Genomic DNA, 22,704 nt, shown 5'->3' on the forward strand with positions numbered 1-22,704 from the left:
CGAAGTATTGAATTTAAACGTATCATATCAAATAGGGCAAGTTCCTAGAGAGTACCATGCCAGGACTCTTATTTCCTAGGGCTTATGAGTGTAATGGAGACAAAAATCGATAAAAGTTAGTTCAATTAGATAAATACACATAACACATTGTAGCAAATTAATACAAAGAGATAAAGCAATAAAAGGAACAGAGGGGTTGGATCCCTCCCCTCGTGAATAGTGTCCCTAATAGGGTAAGACAGACTCTACCCTAGGTAAAACTATCATGGATGCATGAGGCCGGGACTCACTAATGCATCTAGACTCGATAGGTTTTAGGTCCCCGAGCCTTCAGACTTGGAAAACAAGGGTCATCAATCCCAAGGTTCTTTGTCGGTGGCTCGAGCGATTCCCCAGACATTGCTACACACACATCGTGTCACAGCTACATATCATGAGTGAATCTATCAAAAATCCTTAACCTTCCACTAAAAGCTAAAGGCTATGAACCCAAAGCTTAAAATGGAAGATTGAGTGACCCCTCGGATCAAGCTACGCACACATCGTGTCGCGATCACAAGTCCAAGTGAGTCGCCTAAAATCCTAATAGGGTGGAGTGGCGTGACAAGCCACTAAAAGAAAAATAAAGGAGGGATAAATAATAAAGCGTATGCACGTATGCTAGTGCTCTTTTTTGGAGGGGAGGGATCGAGAACCAATGCGAGGTTCTAGGGTAATATCCCCCCACCCAAATGTAATGCAAAGCGCGGGATAACATACATAAACTATCCATCCATCAAATCAATTGTACGAAAATAGGTGAGGGAGTGAGTTGATACGTGCGAAATGCAAAACCCTAAAAAAGGAAAAATGCAACCCTAAACATCCAAATGCGATATATGGAAAGGTTAAAAGAAGAAAAAGATTGACTAAATCAAATTTGCTCGGACTCTCTAAGTCCCCAGTGGAGTCGCCAACTGTCGCGCCCCATTTTTTATAAGTAAAATAAATAAATGGTTTAAAAAGTGAATTTTGATTCAATTTTTGGTTGAAAAATAAATTTTTGATTTAAAAAGAAAATGAAAAACATGTGGGTCTAAATGGGACTTGAAAATGCGACGATTTGATCCAAAATAATAGTTTAAAAAGGGTTTTGGAACGAAAATCAGAGTCGCCATTTGGTATAGCGTTAAGGTGTACCAAGTCACCTAAAATGAATTTTTAAAGGAAAAGGTAGAAAGAAATCCCTTTTAAACGACTCCTAGTCTACGTAAACCAACGAAAAAAGTTCGGGAGTTACATTTGACGAAGGGGAAGGCAAGGATAAAAATCTAAGGCACCCCTTTGATCTAGCCAAGGCTAGTTGCGTAATTTAGTCAAGAATTTTCAAATGCCTTAAACCTCTGCCGAGACTTCAAGACACAACACAAGATAAGAACTTAAGATTCCCACCATAATCTTGTACTTAAAAACAAATAGACGACTTAGCATTCACAGTAACATCTCTCCAGATTTTCGGATGGGACAAACTGACAACTTTCATTCAAAAATGCAGAAATGAACAACAATGGCAAACTGCAAGCCTGTTCCACTAAAGGAAATCCGGTATGAATCCAGCCGTTCACATGCAAACCACAAGCAAAGTGCAGAATTCTTTTGGAAAAGAAAACCCATAACAAAGCCACGAATAAACTTTATTTTGAACAACAAATACTCTCTGCAATTTCTGATGCAGAAAACTCATGTGAAGCTTCCAACCAAAACCAACTAAACTATCCCCTGAACGCCCCTTAACACTGAACACTTCAAATGAACCCAGAGCTATTGGCTAAAAACACAAAATTTCAGCGGATCAGACCTTGCGGCCAAACAAATGATAACCAATACAGAAAAAAAAACAACTAACTATTTCAAAAGTTGTAGACAATGCCTGTTGCTGTAAGAAACAAATGCCTTTGAATTGCAGCAAATACACGCATGGCATCACCATCACATAGCAAAACAAACCCAGAAAGAATGGAAAAAGACGCCGAGTAAGAACTTTAACCAACCCAAAAGATAGTTTATCAACATTTTCTGCAACAAAGCCCAGCACTTCAAGTTTGTGGTAGCAGACTCTAAAACTGACTCTTAAGGGTCCTAACAACCATAACAAATGACGTTTCAGACCATTGTTTGATCAAAACAAGGGAAAAGCATAAAGAATGCACAGGGCAAAAATAGTTGGCTTGCTTTTTGAGGAGACCTATGATGATATCATCGGAAACCGACTGAAAGTTTACAGCTTCATCATCAGAAAACCAAGAGGACATCCATGACACAGATCCATCATCTCCCAAGATGCACAAAAGATAATAACATGAAGGAAGAAAGCTCATAGCAAGTTTAGCTACAAATCCATTTAACACCCAGATGAATAGCCTGATGCTTGGTGAACGAGAGAGCAGAGAATGAAAGGTTACCTGCACTCCCTTGAATTGCAGAAAGACGGCGTCGGGATGGAGGAACAATGAACCTCAGCGCAAGGCGAACAAAGCTGGGAAAAGTTTTATCTTTTTGCTGCGACTGCCTTCCAAATTCTGCACCACCTCTCTTCTCGTTCAGTTGCCCGTTTCTTCCTCACTCGGCAGTTTCTCTCTCGGCTCTTTCGTTGTTGCCCATCGCTCTTTTCCAGTTTCTTTCTCTGACTTCCTACCCTTTCTTCTCCAGCTCGTCCCCTGAAGCTCCTTATTCCCTCAGCCCTTTTCTTTTGTTGCTTTTTCTAAAACCTCGCCGTCACCCCCCTTGTTTGTTGCCTCAGTTTTTCCTTTTTTTGCTTTGCTCTGTTTTCTTTTAGTTGCTTCGCCTGCCGAAGCTCCCTCTCGGTTCTCCCCTTGTTCGGCTGAACATCTCTCTCAATCTCCTATCTCCCTCGCTGTTTTTCTTTTCCGCTCCGTCGCTTTCTCTAGTTCTTCCAGCAGCCCTTTTCCTCCTTGCTTTTTGTGTTGCAGCCGCCACTTCCTTGTTCTTGCTCTCCTTTTTTCCAGCCGAGAGCTCCTTCCTCCCTTCTCCCGTAGTTCTTTCTTGTTCCTTCCTCTCAGCCCCTAGGTTTTCTTTGTTCTAGATTCCTCTTGCTTCTTTGATGAAAGCCAGGTTAGCATGATCCAAAGGTGGAGAAAAAATGACGGAAAAAATGATGGAAATCAGATTAGAATTGAGTTGCGTTGAGTTATGTACTCTCACGCATGTTCCTTGTTTCTGATGGAGAAAAAGCTTGGATCGTGTGTAGCTCGGGGTGCGTGAGCTTGCTTTTTCTTCTTTTTTTCCCTTTCCTTTTTTTTTCAATGAATCATTTAATTAAACAATAAATAAAAATAACCGAAATAACAATTTAAGTAAACAAAAAAGAACACAAGTAGGAATAAAAGATAAAGACAAAATGCTAAGATTTTTGTTTTTTTTTCAATTAATAAACAGTAAATTTGAAAACGAAACAAAGCATATTTTTGTGAATGATTTTCTTTTTTCGATAAATTCCATGCTAAAAATGTCTCAGAACTTTTATGGGCTGAATGGAGTGGAACTTTGGGATGTGGAAAACAGCATAAATGAAGCGAAAGGATTCCATTGGCACGAAAAGGACGAATCTTGGATGAATTGTGGGCAACAAACCAAAACTATGCAACTCAACGAATCAACCATATTCTGCAACTTCAGAAATTTGTTCAACGCATGAGAACAGCAATAATCCACAGCAAGACCCACGGATTTCATAGCATGGAAATTTTGTTTATGAGATTTCGTAAAATGGGCCCACACTGGGGCAAATTTTTTGTAATACATTTGAGGTTTTCGCCCAAGAATCAAATAATACATTTTTCGAATCAATCACGCTGCTCTTTTCATGAAATTTAAGTGCATGTCATACTTTGGTAAGCCCCCTGTGCAGGTATTTATGGCTGAAATCGACAAAAGAGCATCTGGTGATGTGGAAGGCCGATGTCGAAGAAAGAGAAGAAAGAAGGGAAAAGGACCCTACACTGGGGCAAATTATTTTGAAAAGGTTCTCTCGAAAAATCAAAAATCAGAAAAAAAAATCAAATTTAATTTCTTGTGGGCGAAGTTTCAGCGTATGTCGCGCACCCTTCTATCCCCCCTTTTCTTGACAATCACACTTAATTTCTTGACCAATTGGATGGCAGGATTGTGTCTTATCCCACTGACCATTCACAAAGATCACGTTGGGTATGAATTTCATGCCGCCAATATCACAAAGATCACGTTGGGCCTGGACTCCTTGCTTTCCCTAGCCGTCATCCGATTCCTTCTTGGCCGAACGCTTTTTCCCTTTTTCTTTCGTTTCACTCTCCCCGTTGCCCTTTTCCTTCAGCTTTTCCTCCTTAGCCCTTTGTGATATCCATTAATGCGAAATTTCTTACATGTATCTGAATTAACTGACAAAAGGCCCTATTTATTTTAGGGTTAAATCAGAATTTGCGCCAGTTTATTTATTTTAGAAAGCATACACTTGTGAATTTTCAGATTAGAGGTTGAAAAAAATCTCAATTCGGTCTTATTTCTTAAAATTCATCATGAAATCCCTCAAATAGCCAAAAAAGAATGAAATATACATTATTATATACAAATCAACAATTGTATAAATAAAAAACTTTATTGCTGAAAAAGTTTGAAACAAAATTTCTACAAATGAGAAGAGAAAGACTTCTGAAGAGCTCCACATATACACACTTGTTTGCCTCCTTTTCGGAACAGAATTTTTCTTTTCTTTGACAAATAATGATGAAGACTCTTAGAGGCTTTAGCCTAGCGCTTTCAAATAGATCCTTCATGTTTTCATGATGAAGGATTTGATGATTGTGTTGATTTAATTTATTTTTTGTTTATACTTTACTATTTAATTGGTGCCTTGACCCTTCTATTGTTTTGAAGCTATTTTTCCTTCATTTGATTACCATTGCAAGGAGGTACACTCTATCCCTTATTTCCACTTTATTTGACCCTATGTGTCTATGTGATTTATATGCTTAATTGCATGCCCTTTGAATGTTTTCATTTTATTTATTTATTTATCCACTTTATTTGTTTTAGTTTTGTATAGTTATTTTTCAATTTCGATTATTTGAAAGGCACTTGAATGCCAAAGTTGTAATAGCTAGGTTATTATTTATTTTATTCCGTTTTCCCTCTTAGATTGTAGTTGGCTTCCCCCGAATGTAATAGTTAGGGCTTTATTTGCTTTGTTTGCCTTGTGTGTTTTTGCATGCCTATGTGTTACGTGTTACCGTTTTCTTAGGACCTTGCATCTAGATACCATGCTTATGTCTTATGTGCTATACGTGATTTATGTGTTTATTTGTTTTATTATGCTTTACATGATTTATTTGATTATAACAAATGCATGTCGTCACCACACTAGTCCAACGCTAGTTGTGGCCGCCTTTCTCGAATCCACACTAGTCCAATGCTAGTTGTGGCTCTTTGTTACGATTTTTCGCTAGTCCAATGCTAGTGAGAATTTGTAGACATGGGCTAACCCAACGCTAGACCCTTAGGAGCCCTTCACGCGTTAGATCATGATTGCATGATAAAATCACTCCATCTCATGCATATTTTTCACTTTCTAGGGCCTTTTATCATTTTGTATGATATTTCCCTTATGCGTATATCCCTTATCCCTAATTTCCCTATATATTTACCCCTTTGTATGATACATGACATTAAACTTGCATTTCATTTTAGAATTAGGATTAGGGTAGTGCATTTGCTTGATTAGATTAGGGAAACCCTTAAATATGGGATACTGACGAGTTTGGCTTTTCTGGCCTTAGCACGCTCGTATTCCCTCTATTAAAAGGGGAAACTGAGTCACAAATATTAGTCCCCCATACCCGACATGATGCACTCCTTTAAGACATGTATATTTGTATAATTATTTTATTTTTTTTCTTTTCTTAAAGTCTCATATTTTTGCATTATTCGTGACCCCTCCAAAGAGTCCACTTTGAGCATCACAATTAATGTGATTGGCATCAATTGAGTTTTGAAGAGAAATTTTGCTCCCCGATACCCTCCTAGGACTAGGGTTGCATTCATATAGCACGTCCAAATGTGATAAATCTTTTGGTTAAAATAAGAAAATCCTTGACTAAATCACGCAACTAGCCTTGGTTAGGTCGAAAGGGTGTCTCGGATTTTTATCCTTGCCTTCCCTTTCTTCAAATGAGACTCCCGAACCTTTTTCTTTGATTTACGTAGATTTGGAGTCGTTTAAAAAGGGTTTTCCATTTTTTCTTTAAAATTTCATTTTAGGTGATTTGGTACACCTTAACTCTATACCAAGTGGCGACTCCATTTTTTCATTCAATAAACCCTTTTTAAACTATATTTTGGGTCAAATCGTCGCATTTTCATGTCCCATTTAGACCCATGTTTTTCATTTTCTTTTTAAATCAAAAATTCATTTTTCAACCAAAAATTGAATCAAAATTCACTTTTTAAACCATTTATTTATTTTACTTATAAAAAATTGGGCGCGACAGCTGGCGACTCTACTGGGGACTTAGAGAGTCCGAGCAAATTTGATTTAGTCAATCTTTTTCTTCTTTTAACCTTTCCATATATCGCATTTGGATGTTTAGGGTTGCATTTTTCCTTTTTTAGGGTTTTGCATTTCGCGCGTATCAACTCACTCCCTCACCTATTTTCGTACGATTGATTTGATGGATGGATAGTTTATGTATGTTATCCCGCGCTTTGCATTGCATTTGAGTGGGGGGATATTACCCTAGAGTCTCGCATTGGTTCTCGATCCCTCCCCTCCAAAAAGGAGCACTAGCATACGTGCATACGCTTTATTATTTATCCCTCCTTTATTTTTCTTTTAGTGGCTTGTCACGCCACTCCACCCTATTAGGATTTTAGGCGACTCACTTGGACTTGTGATCGCGACACGATTTGTGCGTAGCTTGATCCGAGGAGTCACTCAATCTTCCATTTTAAGCTTTGGGTCATAGCCTTTAGCTTTTAGTGGAAGGTTAAGGATTTTTGATAGATTCACTCATGAAATGTAGCCGTGACACGATGTGTGCGTAGCAATGTCTGGGGAATCGCTCGAGCCACCGACAAAGAACCTTGGGATTGATGACTCTTGTTTTCCAAGTCTGAAGGCTCGGGGACCTAAAACCTATCGAGTCTAGATGAATTAGTGAGCCCCGGCCTCATGCATCCATGATAGTTTTACCTAGGATAGAGTCTGCCTTACCCTATTAGGGACACTATTCACGAGGGGAGGGATCCAACCCCTCTGTTCCTTTTATTGCTTTATCTCTTTGTATTGATTTGTTACAATGTGTTATGTGTATTTATCTGATTGAACTAACTTTTATCGATTTTTGTCTCCATTACACTCATAAGCCCTAGGAAATAAGAGTTCTGGCATGGTACTCTCTAGGAGCCTGCCCTATTTGATATGACATGCAAGAAATTTCGCATTAAACGAAACAAAGCATATTTTTGTGAATGATTTTCTTTTTTCGATAAATTCCATGCTAAAAATGTCTTAAAAATAAAAGTAAGAGACTAAAATAAATAATAACTAACATAACACCAACTGGGGTTGGGCCAAGTGGTAAGCAGCTTGGTTCCGCTTAAGCAGGTCTCGGGTTCGAAACCTGGCGTATGCAACTACCCTTGTTGGGAGACTCACCCACCACAGCCAGGTGTGCGACCCGGGTCGACCAACGGATTAGTCAGGGCAAAGCCCTGGATACCGTGGCAGGCAACCAAAAAAAAAAAAAAAAACTAACATAACAAAAAAAATAATAGCAAATAAACTAAATTAAAAAATTTGGTGTCTACAGGAACTAGAGAAAGAAAGAGAACGTGCTAGACCAAAAGTGAATAAGTAAAATAATTTCGATTGTTTGAAATGGTGAGCTTGTATTAAAAAGCAAAAAAAGATTGACAATGTTTATGATACTTGTTTTCACTTCTATTACCAATTCTTTGGTCTTTTGTCCCTAGGCTAGGAATGAGTTGTGCTAAAATGATATCAGAAAAAGATAGTAAGACCACAACAAAAGAATATCTCTTGTTGTGACAAAAAGGGAGAGTTTAGTAAAATAAATGCAAAAGAAAATTTAATTTTAAAAAAAATAGAACCAAATTGTGGATGTCAAGCAAGGTGAGAACAACTCTTCATGAACTATGACAATCACCTATATACATTGCGTGGCGGAAGACTTAAATGATTAAACTAAATGGAAATTTATAACTCATAGAGATTGTTTATGAACTTTCTGTTATTGACAAGTCATGTCACAAAAAATTCTACATCTATTTCACACAAACTTTTGCATTCTTCATTAGTGACTATCAAATATCAATTAGGGTCATTATCACTCTACCCCCTTCAACTATATTACTAGTATCAGTTTATCCCCTAACGTTATCTATTAGTCATTTCACCCCCATAAGTAATTCAAGTTAACATGTTAAGAAATTTTGGACAAAAATACCTTTTTATTCTATAGCATTACTATATTGTTATTATTATTTTATTCCTTTAAATTATAGTGATATAATCGCTTTAATTTCTAACATTATTTTCTAGGCATTTTACTTCATCGTTAATCTAATTAGTATGGTAAAAATTTTTTAAATATATTGACCCTTTAATATATATATAATTAAAAATAAAAAAGTTGGAATGATTATTCTTCTTTTTTTCACTTTAAGAGATCCAAAAATATAAAAATAAAAAGATTTTCTCAAAAAAATTTTCACACTTATTATTAGGAAAAGAAAAAGAGACAGGAAAGAAGGAGACAGAGAATTAGATTTTACAAAGAAAAAAAATAAAGAAAAGTCTAACATTATCGTATTAATTTAAGGTTATTGGGATTAGGATTGAAATCTGGCGGTAAACATTAAAGTAAAATAATTTTAAAATAATAAAAGTATTGCATTCTTTCTTATGTGTATTTAAAAAAAAAAAAGAATTGAGCTCTCTCTCTCTCTCTCTCCCCCTCTCCCTTCCCCTCCTAATCTTTCTATTTGTTTTAATATTAATAAGATTGCCAAGAAGAAAGAGATTAATACTTTGATTTTTTTTTCTTGATACTAAAAATGAAAAGGGCCACTTTAAATTTTTTATTGTTTTTATTATACAAAGAGGAGGGTATTCTCTGAAGTTTTTTAACTTACTAAATTGGTTTAATGGTGGGATAAATTGTTTAAAAAATAACTTTATGGGGTAAATTGATAATGAGGCTATAGTTTATAGGGGTAAAGTGATAATAACTTTTAGGGCTATACTTGTCTTTTTACTTTAATTAACAAACTCCGTTAAATTTGACTGTTAGTCTTGGGGATAAAGTGATTAAAAAATAACGTTAAGGGGGAAATTGATAGTGGCACCAAACGTTAAAGAGGTAAGGTACCTATCAATTACCTTGAAAACATTTGTTTTGGCAGGGTGATTATTTGAAATAATTACAGTAATACTCTTTATGACGTGATATATGTGATAGATAAAAAGTGGTTGGAAATTATACGTATGATGTAAGCAAAACAAAATTTGAATTTTTTTTTGGCAAATCTTGATAACGAAACATACCTAATTTGTTCTAGCAGTAGGCTAACTACTAGTTAAGGAAAGATCATATGCATTATGGCATCCTTGGTGCCATCAAGAACGAGTTAATATACAAAACAACGTTCAACAACATGATCACATAAAGAGGTTGTATAATTATTGACCTTTTAGTGATGTTGTGAAATAGATATGTTCGAAATTTCGAAATCTCGTACTTATCCTTAAATAATCATCATATAAAGTTGTGAATTTGGAACGGGACAATTAATACCCATGAATAAGTTGCAGTATTTATCTATTTTTTTTCCTCCTTGTATACTTTTGTGGTTTTAAATCGATGATCAACATTTCAATGTTATTTCGAAATGAACTTATTCTCTAGTAAAGAAATGGTTGTTTAGTCAATTGATTCCTATGTAGCTCCAACTTAATATCATTTGTAAGGTGATGAAACTTGAGATAAAGCACAAGTCCGATACAAAACACTAATGGAGGCTACAATTCCTTGGCACAAATTTGTAACATGATATACTATTTGAGCAATTACGGAACACATGACATGAACAGAAATACCTACAATTGATAAACACAAATGAGGCTTCAACTGTTTCTTTTCTTCTTCGTTTGAAAAGGCTCATCAAACAATGAGTACTTAGGCAGAATATTCAGTAATGAATTGTTTAATGATCCCCATCAACTTCTTGGAAGATTCAGAGTTGGGATTTATAGTGAAAAACCCATGTTGCTGTCCTTCAAATTCCTCATACTCAACTTTCTTTCCCCACCCTTTCAACTTCTTTGCATACTCCTCAGCTCTGTCTTTCAATAAATCACTTCCTCCACAAACCACTAGGATGGGATCAAGATCAGCTGTTTCCAGGTTGGGGCTTAAGGGTCCAAATGGGTTTATTAGCGGATGGTCAGTAGTCTCCCCAGCTGGTACTGAAAGCCTCCAGAACCTAATTCATCAAGCAAAATAACAAATCATTAGCTAACGAATTTCACCGTGGTGGTGTACCTAACAAAATCACAAAATCTATCCGTTTGGATTGCAAGGTTCTGAAGTTTTTGTCAAAATATATACTATAGCGATGTGAGATAAAAAAGTAATTACAAAATGCATCTAGAAAATTTTTCTACGAAAACTCGCAATTTAAACAAGGAATTCACATAATTTGTACATAAAAGTAATCAAATCTTAATCATGAGTTCCTTAAACAATTACAATTGCTATCAAATTGTATCGCTTTCAATGGGCATGACACATTACAATAACTACTTTGCATCACTTTTGACATGTTTAAGTTGATGTAAAACGAGAACCAACAAAAATGTAAAAAGTGATCTATTTTATATTTATTGTATAACTGAAATACAACTTTTTTTTTTTGTTTGAACAGGTACAAGTTAATCTTGAAAAATCACAAAACCCTTAATAAAAAAATTATAATTTATCAAAAAAAATCATTATGTGTCTAAATATTTAGTGCATTTTTTTTTTTATCGAATTAGTGTATTCCAAAAAATATGAAATTAGTGCTGCACAATTAGCCAGCCAGCTGACCTGTCAATGAGCTCCCAATTCAAGAATGCAGCTGTTGGCCCTTCAGCTTCAGACTTGGTAAGCACAGTCCCGCCAAAGAAAGGAGCCAGAAGGACATACCCATTTACTCTAACCGGCGCCAGCTCAGGTGAGCCGGCTCCAAGCTTAACAGCCAAGTTATGAGATATATTTCCCCCAGCCGAGTCACCCGAAATGATCACACTCCCAAAGTCGGCTACATCAGTGAGCCATGTGTCCGGCTCGTCAGCCACGGCTTGGGCCTGAAGCCATTTCACTGCCATGAACCCATCTTCAATAGCAGCCGGAAGCCGGTTTTCCGGCGCCAGCCGATAGTCAGGAGATATGATCACCGCTTCAAGCCCCTTAGCCAGCTTGAAGCAGTAGTTCTGGCAATTGGGCCATGCGCGTGAGCCAATGCAGAACCCTCCTCCATGAATATAGTAAAAGATCGGGAGCTTCTTCGACGACGTCGCTGTAGCCGGCTTGTATAGCCGGAGCTGAAGATTGCGTTCTGGGTCGAAAACGGCGTCCTTCCAGAGAACGGAGCCGTCGTCTTCTACAGGCACTTCGAAGCTTGGTTTGGTGGACCGGACAATTGAGCCGTCGCTATAGACTCGGAGGACTCCCCGGCATTCGTCCACCTCATACGGTTCAGTGGCAGTCGCAGAGGCAGAGACAGCTGCCGGAGCCTCCGGAATAGCCGTATCCGACATGTCTATTATACGTTTGATAAATTGTCTGAGAGAAAAATTATTACTAGGAACAATTTTATGTCATCAAATAATAGGTGGGGGTTAAATAGTATTGATGAAAGTCCTAGTGGTTTAGCAGGACAAAAGGGTTTCAACTACTGATCATGCTGAATTGGAATTTTTGTTGGCATTTAGTTTGTGAAATATATTTCGTTTTAGGATATTTGTGGATTAGGTTTGAAATGTTTATGTAAGCAAATTCTCGAGTTAATGTGGTGCCAAAAATACAGGACAGGATTAAAGACAAAGCTTGGTCTGCCACTTGAACCAAAAGCCTAATTGCTGAATCACTTGTGAGTTCTATACTTCTACTGGTTTGTTGCTTCAATTTTTTGACCTGTTGCTTTTGGTGTTTCGAGTTTTGCTCCTGTTGAAGCGGAATTGATCCTCTATCCAAGTCATATCTAGATTGGTTCTACAAAATTATGAAGAAATATAATTACTTCAAATTAGTGAATTTATGGGTGAAAAATGGTATTAATTAAATTTTAGTACTAATATGTAACAAGTGTGCAACTTCTTTAAATTTAAAATGGAAAATATAACATTCTTCGTATCATGGTGGCCGGAGGAGGGTGGATAAGATTAACCATTGTAAGACTCTTTTCAAAAGATGGCCTACATGTTGGTCTTTGCTCATGGTCAGAATAGAAAGCTGGCAGGCCGGTCAAATGGAAACTTAGGTAATGATATGGCTAAGATTTCCATCTTATCTAGACAAATGGATGGCAAAGTGATAAGTGATTTCTTCATAAATGACAAAGTAAATACGGCTGCCAATTGGGTTCATTCATGTCTTGAAAATAACATGGTGACAGAATTGAATTCTTCCTAGCTAGTATGGATCCAATATACAGTGGATGTAATATGCTTTTGCTTTTATTACCAAACTTTTGTAAAAGTAGATGTTTGTCAATTGATTTAGAATGAGGATGATTAGTTGTCTCTGCATGTAAGCTCCCAAACAATAGTCAGATGTCTTTGAATGCAAATTATGCAATCAATACATATACGATCTAGTGTATAAGTCTGTTTCTTTTTCCTTTTTTTTTTGTTTGGGGAAAATATAGCACAAAAGTCTTGATACAAGTTCTTTTTGGATGGTGTTGTGTTATTGTTGCAAATGGAAACATCATTCCATCCTCACCACCAAAGGCTGGAGCTTAATAAGCAATAGCATCGCTCAAGGTTGGAAATTGTAGGAAGAGTAGAAGGAAGAAGGCAGTAAAATGCCACCAAATACCATGTTTTGTGGGATTACCAGACCAAGTGAGATGCATAAGTAGCTGTCTGCAATTGTTAATGGCCACGGTTGAAACATGGAGGGCAGAAACAATCCACGAGTCTTCCTGGCTTTCAGCTCCTGTTTCTGTTGTTAACTTGATAGAATTTTCCCAAAAGAGAAACTGATCGATTACCTGGACTACTATTTTCCCACTTTCAGTACAATTTTTCCACCTTTTTGGGTGTTCTATAGCAACAGACAGGTGATAATATGCCATACAAATCATACATATTGACCAAGTCAGGAAGTGTAGATAAAAATGATACTAACACCCCGCCCCCCACCCCCCACCCCCCAAAAAAATCCCAAAAAAGAAAGGAACAAAAGAAAAAGATGGAAACTGTTAAGTGGACCTAGTAAAGATGCTAAGAAGATAGTCTTGAATAAATGAATTAGGGATATGACATTATCTTCCATATTGGCAATTACAAGGGGAAAAAGCGATTCTGGGGGTTCTAAAGCTCTTTACAAACGTCTTGCATATCCAGAACCTCCGCACTTCTTACACAGTATCAAACCTGTAGAATGATACTATTAGCTTAACAACCGAAGTGATAAAAATGCAACAATATCAAGTTTATAAACAATGTATTCTTAGACCTGTTAATGCTCCGAAATATTAATTGTGGTACACAGTTAAAAAGTAACAAACCTGCACCCTTGCAGACCCTGCAATCAACCAGCCCTGTTTCCATTTTCATCTTACCATCATTGCAGAAGACACATTTGGTACCACCTGTCGTCAATTAACAAAGAATAGTTCATCAGCTATGGGGGAAATGACTACTAACACGTAATGAACACTACCAATTATCAACAAGTATCTGAAATTATCATGGCTTCAAATCCAAAAGGACTACAGAGATTCACAGAAGTCTTCAAGCCAAACAAGAGCGTGATTACGTACTCATTGGTGACACTAACATAATTCGATCCACTTATGTATATAACAGGTTTTAGCTGATTGGAAAACTTTAAAAATGCATTGAGCTACATAAATTGTTCAAGGGCAATAATACAAAACTCAAAAAGGACAAGTAATTGGTCAAATGAAACCATAATAAGGGAATAGCTAAGGGGAATAACTCGTCCAGTACCACTATACTCAAAAGGAGTCTGTGGGCTGCAAAGCAACATCACCGCTCAAACATTCCAGAAACAACACACGCTTTTGCCTAACTATCTCAACTTGATCCACCAGTTAAACTCCTCTTGATATATAATGATCGAGTACGTATAGCTTGTAATATCGTTGACGCTATCAGGTCATATGATTTCAGCTTGTTCACTTTCCCGGGTAGTGCCTCAGTATACCATATGGTACTTAAATGAATTTGCTTTTACTTATGGTGATGGAAGCTGTAAGTAAGAGAATCGAGACGATTGATTTAGTTAGACTTCTAGATGGTGGTTGAGACGTGTTTCCATGTGTCTGGCCACTGGCGCACAATGTTTTAAAAACCGGACCGTTAATTGAACCGGTGAAGTGAAAGGGTCGAGATTCAACCGGTCGGATCGGTTCAACCTCGGTTCAATAAATTTTTTTAAAAATAATTTATATAAATATATATATGTACAAAATAAGACATGTAATGGACTAATTTAATACTTTATATGATGAAAAGTTTACTATTTTTTAATAACTTGGATTTTTAAAAATAAATTTTTTAAATTATAAGTTAAAACAAATAAATTTTATCTCAATTTCAATTATATCTAAATCCAACCCAAAAATATCACAATATTTTGAAATTATACAAAATTCACGTCTATGAGAATTTAGATATTGTGAACTTAAATTTTAATTTACGTTTTGGGATTTAGAGATTGCAATTTAAAAAAGGAAATTTGGAGTTCGAAGGAAGTCAAGAAAATCGAAAATAGAAATGTAAACTTGATAAGAAACAAAAAATGAGATAAAAGTGAGTGGTTGTGGCATTAAATAATTTGGGTTAAAAAAATAATTATTTTTAAATTTTTTTCAATTTAATGGACAAAAACAAAATTAAAGGATGGAAGAAAACATAAATAAATTAAAAATAAAGAGGTTTGATTAAAAAGGGAGTGACAAAAGAAAAGAGGATAGAGAGAGAGAGAGAGTTGAAAGTTAAAAAGAAAGAGCCATGAGAGGATGAGATTTTGTAAGAAAAATGGAAAAAAGAAATATGAGTGTTTCCTTTATATAAATAAGTTATCAAAAAAAACTAATAAGATGTGATGGTACAACGATGAATACATTTGTCTTCTATTACAAAGGTCTTGAGTTCGAATCTTGATAGTTGCATTTTGAAAAAAAAAAAAAAGGAAGGAAGGTTGAAAACCGGTTCAATAGCGGTTTTTACGGTTCGACCGGTTCTTGACCGATTTTCTTGCAAAGTCAACTATGGCATTGAACCGGACCGGTGTCATGGCCGGTTCACGGTTCAACCGATCGAACCATCCGGTCTGGTCCGATTTTCAAAACATTGCTGGCGCATATGTGATTGGACACTTGAGATTGATAGACATAAACAATAAGGCAGATGACTTGGCGGTTCATATTTGAACTTTGTACAAAGATGCAGAGGGCTAAGGGTCAGCAATAGGATCGTTTTAATCTAGAATCTGTAAAGAGCCATCTCATAGGGCTAATGTCAAAGTACAATTTCCTATGTGCTTGTTGAAGTCAAACTATGTACGCCTGGAACAAACAGACCTTTCTAATATTCTATTTAGGCTCATAAAATATGCTCCAAATCTTAATCCTTGGAGCCAAGTACATAACATATTGTTAGGAGAGCCTAAAATTGCCCAAAAAGAAACCAAGTGGTATTTTGTCAATCACTCAGAAGCAAGTAGTGAAACAGCAATCCTGTATGACTCATGCAAACGCACATCATAGAGGATATTAAACTAGTAAATTGATTTAAAAACTCCCAAATCGAATTGTAGCAGCTCTATTTTCGTTTTTGTTTTGCTTATGCTTAAGAAAAGTTGAAAAAGAGTTACTTAAATCATGTTCAATTAGCAATTTGAAAGGTTAAGGTAGGTACAACTTTAAATACCATCTCAAGGATTTTGGTACTAACAAGGGACAAAGTATGATCTTCATTCTTGACCTTCATCTTACACCATCCTACCCATTCCTCACCCTTTGAAATCAGTTTCTGAAGCCTTGCAACTTTTGATTATTGGGTTGTCACATTGATTCCACATAGTGCCTCTACCAGTCTATTTTTGCAAAAGGAGCAGCTTAGGCAATATTCTGTTGAGTCAGTTGAAGCTAAGCACCATCTGAGAAAGAGAGAAACATGGTCTTCTTTATGTACCAAACGAATTACTATGAATTCTGTCAATTGGAATGTAATCAGTCACACAGTCTTAGAGCTAAATAGCTAAATTCTCCAATATAGTATCAGTCGGAAATTCGTGAATCAATTGTACGTCAATTCCTCAACTTAAAGATGCTCATTTGACACTGTTCTAAAAGCATCTATCTGATTAATACAGACACATTTTTGAACGAAGTAATACCAGATTAATATTCCACAATCTGCACTTAGGAAGATTATTTTCATTTTCAATGTTTCTTTAACAGACTTAAGAGATTTCTTCTCATTGGACATAGGTTTTTTCATATTATGGAAAGAGCAGAACTTCAGGCTATAAACCTTTAAATCACATCTGGTTAAAAAGATTCCTGAAGAATTCTACCTCCCTATTTTCTTCTTCTCTTTCTTTCTTCCTTTTCTAATCAGAAACCAAAAAAGTCACTTCTATTTTGACATTGAGGTGCTTGATTTCCATTTTTTATTACCAAACACACAAAACATGCCAACCAAAATCTGCAGTGATCATCAGCATTGCTCGACCAGAAAAATAAAAAAATTTCACCTTTGTAGGACATCAAATAAGACGTTAGAGAGAGAGAGAGAGAGAGAGAGAGAGAGAGAGAGAGAGAACATGTCTAGAAACTTAACTATCGACTTGACTCGACTTATAAAGTTTCCTGCCAATCTGCATTAGATTTTTTGTGCAGATAAACGAAAACACCAGTTTTTAATAAAATAATATAAAATTACACATAAAAATGCACTTGCAATCTAAATACAAGTCAACTATGCAGACTAAATGCAGGTATGCTAATGTATAAATAATTCGTTCCAAGAAAAAGAGATTACCATTTCCAGCACACCTGTCGCAAGGAACAAGATCCCCCAGCACATACAAAACCACGAAAATAACAGCTTTTTAGCAAAAGAAACAAAAACAGTATGCTTATAATTTCAAGCTGCACTAGATAATCCTAAAGGATGAAGAAAATTTAGTGTTAAAAAAAGAACGACCCTTTTGCCTAATAAGCATATGAAGCCAAATCAAGCAGAAACCACAAAAAGATAACACATTTAATCAACAAAAAGGCAACCTTGAGGCCAAAAAATAGGGAGAGAGCAATGGCAGCCAAGACACTGACAGTGGCAAGAAATGATTGGGTATCAACAAGGGGTGTATCAAGGGCAGTGAAGAGCAAATTCGGATGCTTTAGTGTTGTAGTTGTGGCAGTGGAGTGTTGTTGAATGAATTGGAGCTTGGAAGAACAAGAAGAAACTGAGGAAAGAATTGAGATTTCTGAGTTTGCCAGCAATTGAGTGGGAAGAGAAGAGCACACCGTTAAGGGACATAAAAAAGATGATGAAGTTGAAGAAGATGATGAGGGAAAAGAGTGGACTCAAGAGTGAGCCAGGGGTTTGGCCATTGAGGAGATATAGGCATATGGAGTAAGATCAAATTTGTTTGTGGAGCTCAACTTTTCTTTGGCCACTAAAATCAGTTGCTTCACTGCTTTTTTCCTATTTTCCTTTTTTGTATGTTGTTATTTCCTTTCCTGCATTTTACGTTGATTCACTATTTTTTTCTTTTTTTCTTCTTCTTCTTTTGAACCATTAGACCCGGGTCTTTCTTTCTTCCCTTTATTTCCTTTTCCATTGTTGCCATTTGGTTGGTTTTTGAAGAGAATAATGCAAGCATTACATCTTATCTTACATATATAAAGCACGAATAGCTGTGAACAGTGTTTGGTGGACCGGTTATGCCGTGATTTGTGTGAGCGTGAGGGGCGTTTTGGTCTTTTGCTGATAGGTGGTATTGGTTTTTCTGGAATTTTATGATTCTTGGTTGCATGATATTGGGGCAGCTTGGCGACACGTTGATGCAGACAAGGCTTGGTCTCTTGCTATGCGGGCTCCAGTTCTGCTTGGTCTTTTGGAAGTTAATAATTTCTACTAGTTAGTGGGCGGTGGGCGGTGGGCGGTCAGTAGTTTTCTTTCTTCTCTTTTAGCTATCTTTTTCTTCTTAGTTTTCTTTGGCAGCTTCAGAAATGACTTGAAAAATTTTCTTTTGCTTTTGAAGTGATCCACTGTTTAGTTGGCTTTGCTGGAACCTTTCTTCTCTTTTAGCTTTCTTCTTCTTTTTAGTTTTCGTTGGTAGCTTCAGAAATGACTTGAAAAGTTTTCTTTTGCTTTTCAAGTAATTCGTTGTTTAATTAGCTTTCTTGGAAATTCGCTTCTGTCAGTGTGGTCCTCTTGTATAATTCACTTCAGACGTGTGTTTGGTTTCCCAATCTCTTGTATAATTGTAGTTGCTTTGGCTGTATTGGTGAGTAGGCGGTGGATAGTGTCCGCAACAGTCTCTGGTTTTGCAAGGTGATGTCTTTACTTTCTCACCTAATTGATCTTCTGAGTAAGTTGCCTTTTGATGGTTTGTTGTAGATTAATACTTTGAGAATGGGTCGGAATAGAGTATATGGAAGTTTGGAAGAGGCTCGTGCTGAGAAAAATTGTAGGAAACGCGAGCGGCGTGCTGCTGCTCAGCGTATGACAAAGAATGATGCGCCATTAGGAGTGTGTACACTAGCTATCACGGCTTTTAATATTCGTGAACCAATGCTATGAATCAGCCAAATATGGCTACATCTCAGTCTTTGTTAAGCTCGGGCTCATCACTGCCATCTACAGAGAATAATGCAAAGCAATTTCCAGCTGTATGTTTGTGCTTGTTGTTGCGGAAGCCCTACCAAATTAAGGTATAACGAGTAAATTATTGTACCTAATATTGCAAAATGGTAATTCCCAGGAAATATTTGGTGAGGCACACTGGCCTGCTTAAGTACCAATTTCCTAGATAGAATCACCTATATATGCAATTAATTGCACAATAATTCATTACAAATATACCTACAAATATAGCTACTAAATAGACAATAAAATAGAACACCAGAATTTAATGAGGTTCGGCTAATTTGCCTACGTCCTCGGACACTACCGATAATTTAATATTTCACTAGAAAAAATATTACAAAGAGAGAAAAGGAAGCAAGTTATTAACTCTTGCTTGGATAACTTGCTTGGTGTATTTGAATTGATTTGTTTGAGAGCTATTTATAGCTCTCAAACAACCTCTCAAATGTTAAACTTAACCGATGTGGGATTTAGAAACTTAGGCCAAAGAATTCAAAGTCCTCAATTTTGGCTTGAAAAAGTCATCAATTGAGGCTTGGCTTTGAATTCAACAAATCTCCACCTTGGCATAATTTCTAATCCCACCAAAAAATACAAATCTTCGCCCTCAAAATTTGGTGGTGTCTTCAAATGCATTGTCAAGCGCCAATCTTCAAGTTGCGCACAACATTTATCAAATTCAAACAATGTTGGAATTTGATAGTTGTCACAACCTTCGTAAGCATATCAGCAGGATTCTCCTTGGTCTGAATCTTTTGAAGTAGTATCGTACTATCTTCCAAAATTTTCCTCACAAAATGATACCGTACGTCGATATGCCTCGTCCTTGCATGATAAATCTGGTTCTTTGTTAAATGAATAGAACTCTGACTATCACAATGAACTTTGATAGACTTCTGTCTGATTCCCAATTCATCAAGCAACCCATGAAGCCAAATTGCTTCCTTAACAGCCTCTGTAACTGCCAAATACTCCACCTCTGTAGTAGACAAAGCAACCGTTGACTGTAAGGTAGACCTCCAACTGACTGGTGCCTTAGCAAGTGTAAACACATACCCAGTCGTTGATCGACGTGTATCTTGATCACCTGCGTAATCGGAATCACAATATCCAATTGCGTCTTGACCAATCTTTTCATCCGGCTCAAATAGTAATCCAACATCTACGGTGTTCAAAATGTACCGTAAAATCTATTTCACAACCTGCCAATGCTCCTTACCAGGATCATGCATGTACCTGCTCACAACTCTAACTGCTTGTGAAATGTCGGGTCTTGTACACACCATAGCATACATCAAGTTACCCACCGCATTTTCATATGGTACCTTTGCCATATATTCTCGTTCTGCATCATTCTTTGGAAATAACGATGCACTGAACTTGAAATGAGGAGCAAGTGAAGTACTAACAGGTTTGGCCTTTTCATTCATGCCAAACCTCTTTAATACTTTACTAAGATACTCTTTCTGGGTCAAATAAAGCCTCCCCAATCTTCTATCTCTGCTTATCTCCATGCCGAGAATCTTTTTGGCTTCGCCGAGATCCTTCATTTCAAACTCCCGACTCAAATGAGATTTCAATTTTTCAATCTCACCTTGATCCTTGGAAGCTATCAACATATCATCAACATAAAGAAGAAGATATATGTAGGATCCATCTCGTAGCTTGCGCAAATATACACAGTCATCATATTTGCTTCTTGTGTACCTCTGCCCAATCATAAACTTGTCAAATCGCTTGTACCACTGCCTTAGAGACTGCTTCAATCCATACAACGATTTGTCAAGCTTGCACACCATCTTTTCTTTACCAGCAACTTTGAATCCTTCTGGCTAAGTCATGTAGATTTCCTCTTCCAAGTCACCATGTAAAAACGCAGTTTTTACATCTAATTGGACAAGTTCCAGATCCAATTGTGCTACCAAAGCCAATAAAATTCTGATGGAGGAATGTTTCATGACTGGAGAAAACACTTCGTTGTAATCAATTCCCTCCTTCTGAGCGTAACCTTTAGCCACCAATCTTGCTTTGTAGCGAACACCAGACTTGTCAGGAAATCTTTCATTCTTTGCATATACCCACTTGCATCCGATTGCCTTCTTTCCCTTTGAAAGACTGGTTAGCCTCCATGTTTGATTCTTATGAAGGGAATGTACTTCTTCATCCATTGCAATCCTCCACTTTTCTTTATCTGAACTTTGAGCTGCTTCATTGAAAGTGGCAGGAATATCATCATTTATGGTTGGGGATGCATAGGCCACTATATCAGCAAAACGAGCAGGTTTTCTGATTGTCCTCTTTGGCCTACTGGTTGCAATTGATTCATGTTGCTATGGAAGTTCTTCAACTGGAACATTTTCTTCAGTTGATTCTTCTTCTACCATAAGAGTCCTTTCATCTGCTCTTATATCCACTGCTGGTCTGATAATGCTTCTTTCAAACTCCACCTGTTTAGGAGTGCTCTCCACCTGTTGGGGAGTACTATCATTCTGCTGTACATCTACCTTTGTTAACATGATAGATTCATCAAAGGTGACATCCCTGCTGAAAACTATCTTCTTTGTCTCGGGAAACCAAAGGCGATAACCTTTAATGTCTGTCGTGATCCCCATAAAGAACGCCTTTTTCGCCCTTGGATCCAACTTTGATTCTTTAACATGATAATATGCAGTAGAACCAAACACATGTAAGGAATCATAATCTGTAGCAGGTTTTTCCGATCATTTCTCTTATGGCATTTTGCCGCCAATAGCAGTTGATGGTAAGCGATTAACGAGGTGATTTGCATGTGCTAAAGCCTTAGCCCAAAATTGTCTGCCCAACCCAGCATTGGACAACATACACTAAACTTTCTCCACCAATGTTCGGTTCATACGCTCTGCCACCCCGTTCTGCTGTGGTGTATCTCTGACTGTGAAGTGACGAACAATGCCTTCATTTTCACAGACCTCCATGAACGGATCACTAGTGTATTCACCTCCGTTGTCTGTTCGAAGGCGTTTGATTTTTCTTTCTGTTTGAGTTTCCACCATCTTTTTCCACTTGATGAAAATTCTCAATACTTCACTTTTCGCCTTCATAGTATACACCCATATTTTTCGAGAGAAGTCATTGACAAAGGTAACAAAATAATTTTTGCCTCCCAGAGAAATTGCTTTGGAAGGTCCCCACACATCAGAGTGCACATAATCCAAAATACCCTTGGTATCGTGAATTGCAGTGCCATATTTTACCCTTGTCTGCTTCCCTTTGACACAATGCTCACAAAAACTAACTTGCAAACACTGGATCCTTTCAATAGTCCTTGATTTATCAGAAAATTCAAGGATTTTTCTCTGGCATGCCCTAAGCGCATATGCCATAATCTGGTTACTTTCAATTCTCGATCATCACTGGAAGCCACTGCTGCTACTTCAACAACTGCATTACCTTGATAGTTATATAAGTTATTATTTTTTCGGATTCCTTTCACCAGCACCAATGCACCTGAAATGATTTTCATTACTCCATTATATGCCGACATCTTGTAGCCC

General features: G+C 37.0%; 1 protein-coding gene and 1 pseudogene across 1 annotated transcript; both read right to left on the reverse strand.

The window, feature by feature from the left end:
* Nucleotides 1–10,028: 10,028 nt before the first annotated feature.
* Nucleotides 10,029–12,100, reverse strand: LOC113782166 (probable carboxylesterase 15). Its single transcript, XM_027328076.1, has 2 exons — nucleotides 11,139–12,100; nucleotides 10,029–10,533 (listed from the first exon to the last, which is right to left on the reverse strand). Exons 1-2 carry the CDS (start codon nucleotides 11,849–11,851, stop codon nucleotides 10,227–10,229), a joined length of 1,020 nt encoding a protein of 339 aa, XP_027183877.1. The 5' UTR covers nucleotides 11,852–12,100; the 3' UTR covers nucleotides 10,029–10,226.
* Nucleotides 12,101–13,536: 1,436 nt separating this feature from the next.
* On the reverse strand, nucleotides 13,537–17,910 carry LOC113748993 (annotated as a pseudogene).
* Between the last annotated feature and the right edge of the window lie 4,794 nt (nucleotides 17,911–22,704).

The sequence above is a fragment of the Coffea eugenioides genome, chromosome 1, assembly GCF_003713205.1.
Source record: "Coffea eugenioides isolate CCC68of chromosome 1, Ceug_1.0, whole genome shotgun sequence".
In the NCBI taxonomy this organism is placed as follows: domain Eukaryota; kingdom Viridiplantae; phylum Streptophyta; class Magnoliopsida; order Gentianales; family Rubiaceae; genus Coffea; species Coffea eugenioides.